This window comes from Sphaeroforma arctica (genome assembly GCF_001186125.1).
Source record: "Sphaeroforma arctica JP610 unplaced genomic scaffold supercont1.290, whole genome shotgun sequence".
Taxonomy (NCBI): Eukaryota; class Ichthyosporea; order Ichthyophonida; genus Sphaeroforma; species Sphaeroforma arctica.
Window position 1 is genome coordinate 31614 of NW_014040268.1, and position 4628 is coordinate 36241.

The following is a 4628-nucleotide window of genomic DNA, read 5'->3' on the forward strand; positions in this document are numbered from 1 at the left end:
TTAGAGAAGTGGTTAGTGTAGGTAGGTAGTGCTATGCTTGGTATCCCTGACGTATAGTAAATATCTACTAGAGAAGTGGTTAGCGTAATTGTTAATGAAGTACTACCATATGAGCAAGTATGGAAGTGGGATGTGCTGGCAGCTAGCAATTGCGAGTATATGCGCAGTTGCACTGTGGATCATATACTAACTCCATAAACCCACACTCTCACCGGTCATGGGTGCTGCCTATACCCCTCACCACACAAGGCGTATCCATCCACTAGCTTGGTATAAGGCCAGTCTTGACCTACCACACTGTAGTGTTGCACTATTCCGATACCTATGAGTGTGCGGGTCTCAGTACTACTGGGGCTATTGCATATGAACCTGTCACCGCGTTTGTATATTCGGTCAATCATGCAAACATCCCCTATCTTTCACTTCACAGTCAAAATCAACGAGAGCCTCAAGGAAGACCTCCGGCGCAAACTGAACACCCCGGGCAAACAAACGGGACACGCGGCCAACCAGGAAGTGGGGGCAGACGATGCCATAACGAGAATAGAGACAGGCAATGTACTGTCTATCCTTCACAGCAGTGGACTGCTGATCGACAGTGGGGTTAAGGAAGAGGTGCACCGAATTTTGGTATGTGAATTGACCACCGGGTTACGATTCATGGGTAGGTATTCGAATTTACCACAAGGTTATGATCCATGGGTAGGTATTCGAATATGGGCGGGGGGCATCAAAAAGAACATGCTGATATAAGAACAGATGAGACGTTTAAAAAGAACATGCTATAAACAGTAGAGGGTTACTATTCATGTAACTATTTAAGGACAAATGGGACGCTTAAAAAGAACATGCTGTAAACAATAGACCTTGACACTATGAATGGTTGAACGAAATTATACCGTCAGTGGTGATGGGCATGGCGGGGTCGCTTCAGCGTTGACAGTGTGTAATCTAAGCTGTGACTTCTGATATTACTGGTAGATTTTTAGGTTTTCATCACGTTTTAGTATATACAAAATCTAGTAGATTTTCAATGAGAGGGTACTTGTGATGATCTCAAAAATATTACAGCCTCAATTATCATGCACATGCAACGGATGCTACTGTGTGTTCTTTACTGAGTTGTTTTGTTTAACTGGGGATGGAGATGGGCAGGGATCACACCCTTACAAATCGCCTAAAACAGTTATAAGGTGCATGTCGTTAGCCACACACTGGCACCTTAACTATCAGTCAGACTGCAATTCCTCGTTACTATGACCGGTGGCTGTCTCAATCAATCCTAAGGTACTTGCCTTTAACCACACACTGCTCTGCTATCTCACCTACCAGTCAGGCGACATTCCTTCGTTACTATAACCGGTGGCTATCTCAACCAGTCCTAAAGTACTTGCCTTTAACCACACACTGCTCTGCTATCTCACCTACCAATCAGGCGGCAGTCCCTCGTTACCATAACCGGTGGCTGTCTCAATCAGTCCTAAGTACTTGCCTTTAACCACACACTGCTCTGCTATCTCACCTACCAGTCAGGCGGCAGTCCCTCGTTACCATAACCGGTGGCTGTCTCAATCAGTCCTAAAGTACTTGCCTTTAACCACACACTGACACCTTAACTACCAGTCAGGCGGCAATCCCTCGTTGCTAGAGGGACTGTCCGTTGCCATCAAGCACACCACCGTGGCGCAGTGCATGCAACGCGAGTCTTCATGGGCCGTGCTGGATGTGGTGGATACGCTCAGAGGATTCACCATGGCTGTGCACAGGTGTGGGTTTGTTAGGGTCAAGGTGGTATGGCTGGTACGGGTCGGGCTGGTATATACGAAGTAGGGTGGTGCACAGCCGTGGGTTTGTTAGGGTCAAGGTGGTATTGCTGGTACGGGGTCGGGCTGGTATATACGAAGTAGGGTGGTGCACAGGTGTGGGTTTGTTAGGGTCAAGGTGGTATTGCTGGTATGGGGCCGAGCGAGTATATACGAAGTAGATATCTCCATGTTACTTACCTGTTGCTAGGGAGGCACAGATTAATTGTCCGCTTGTTCCTGCTACCATTCCTCCCGTATAGAGCAAAAGAGGACCGGTTTGGCCACAGGTACAGGTTTCCGGAAACGCACCCGGCCCTTGGTTCATACCGTTTAGCGGAAGCCCTGGCAGATGTGGTGCGGATTATGCTGGACAACTACGCGCGGTAAGCAGGCGCACGATGGTATGCCGAGGGCTGATACCTGCGCGTGTTAGTGTGAGAAAAGTGCACACGGGGTTGGTAAGTGTTCGTTAAGAGGTGATATTGGTTGAGGTCTTGGTCTGGCTGGAACAACCTGTTCACTGCGGATAGGTGTGACTGGTAGGGATACTCCCGCGTGATGCAATGAGTGCGTATTCTTTTAGGCACTCTCGTTGACAATCGGCTGTGTCTCTAAACCTTAGAACGATCGTGGGACCTACAAACCCTGAAATCCCTAAACCCTAAACCCTGAGTGAACGGCCGCCAGCTTCTCTGTATCGAATCGGTTAAGACACTTGTGCGCTACTATGCCGACGGACGTACGGGTTTATTATTGGACTCACAACTCACACACTCTGTGCGAATAACTTGTATCGCAGACGGAAGGATTCGATCTTCGTAGACGTTACTACAGGCCTGGGCCTCTCGTCTCTGAATGCAGCACACAGTGGCTACAACACTCTGATGATCAACGGGCACAAGGTAGGTACACTCAGCCACACTCTGTTGTTGCGTGTATTGGTTGGGAATGGGAATAAGGTAGGTACACTCAGCCACACTCTGTTGTTGCGTTTATTGGTTGGGAATGGGTATAAGGTATGTACACTCAGCCACACTCTGTTGTTGCATGTATTGGTTGGGAATGGGAATAAGGTAGGTACACTCAGCCACACTCTGTTGTTGCGTTTATTGGTTGGGAATGGGTATAAGGTATGTACACTCAGCCACACTCTGTTGTTGCATGTATTGGTTGGGAATGGGAATAAGGTAGGTACACTCAGCCACACTCTGTTGTTGCATGCATTGGTTGGGAATGGGTATAAGGTATGTACACTCAGCCACACTCTGTTGTTGCATGTATTGGTTGGGGAATGGGCACTAGGTAGGTACACTCAGCCACACTCTGTTGTTGCGTGTATTGGTTGGGAATAGGCATAAGGTAGGTACACTCAGCCACACTCTGATGTTGCATCTATAGGTTAGCGAATGGGCGCTAGGTAGGTACACTCAGCCACAGGCGGACGTCATATGCTGTAAAGCCTTCGTCTTGTTTGGGTACGTCAGTGCTACCAAGTATATAGGGTTCATGGGTTTTCATACACCTTCTTGTTGTAGTACATATGATGAACTAGGTGTCGAGGTGGAATAGACTACTTAATATGCACTATCATGGCCTTTGTGTAGGTATATGACGTTCATATTCCGGGTGGCCAACCATTCGATACAACCACCTGTACTCTACTGGAGACCTCGTGCAATATATAATATATACACCAACTGACACTAGATGCGGTCTGTATTCTGTATATCTACATCTGATACATGCATACGATGTCTCACAGGTACACACCGCCATGGTTCGGGTATCTGCCTGCTTGCAGAACATCAGTATCACTCAGTCTGATGAGACAATCCAGTACCATACAGCTAGACCTCAAGGATCGCTGATCCCTGTAGTATCAGGGATAGGCCCTACCCGCCGAGCCTGTGGTGTACTGTATGATCTAGACGACTTCAGCGATGTGCGGTTGTCGTGCAACTCCGATTCACAGCACCACTTGAGTGCAGCAGTGTGGGATGCAACGGGGTAAGGCTCTAGGAGTTTAGGAGTTTTGCTAGTAGACTTGTATGCTGGGGTCGTAGGGCAGTTGGCGTTAGTTTGAAACGTTATACGCTTGTTGTACACACACGTGTACTGTGCAACAGGGTAAACTAAAATGTGTACGAGGTTTTGTGGGTGGATCCTGGGGCATGAGCTTGCTTTGCAGAGCACGTATGCTTGCAGCCTATATAATGTTTGTTATATTCCTATGTCTCTACGTGATCTATAGCCGAACTCACAGTGACCGCTTGAAATTCTCCTTCTACCAATCGACGCATACAGCCACAAGCGGATATTGCAAGGCAAAGAGAACGTTAATACGCTAGACAGCCAATTAGGGGACCGTTCGGTGTCTGTGCTGAAGGTACTTCAATCTTTGCAGGAAAAGTGTTTGGCGTCTAATTTGGAATCGTGCTTCCAGACCATGTTTATTGTAAAGCGGATATAGAGAAGTGAACGGAATCTTTTAAAGTATCGATGTATGTGCCATAGTAGCCTCATCCTAGCAAACGTTCAAAGCCCTTCTGCTGTGAATGTATGTGCTTTAGTAACCTCATCCTAGCAAACGTTCTAAGCCCTCCTGCTGTGAATGTATGTGCTTTAGTAACCTCATCCTAGAAAACGTTTTAAGCCCACCTGCTGTGAATGTATATGCTTTGGTAGTCTCATCCTAGTAAACGTTCTAAGCCTTTCTGATGAGAATGTATGTGCTTTAGTAGCCTCATCCTAGTAAACGTTCTAAGCCCTTCCGCTGTGAATGTATGTGCTTTAGTAATCTCACCCTATTAAACGTTCTAGTCC

General features: G+C 47.1%; 1 protein-coding gene across 1 annotated transcript; it reads left to right on the forward strand.

The window, feature by feature from the left end:
• Positions 1 to 399: 399 nt before the first annotated feature.
• SARC_04875 (hypothetical protein) lies at positions 400 to 4275 on the forward strand (the record flags this gene model as incomplete). The annotated part of the gene is made up of 6 exons (XM_014301278.1): positions 400 to 630; positions 1624 to 1766; positions 2066 to 2188; positions 2605 to 2707; positions 3568 to 3812; positions 4110 to 4275. 6 exons carry the CDS (start codon positions 400 to 402, stop codon positions 4273 to 4275), a joined length of 1011 nt encoding a protein of 336 aa, XP_014156753.1.
• Positions 4276 to 4628: the final 353 nt, after the last annotated feature.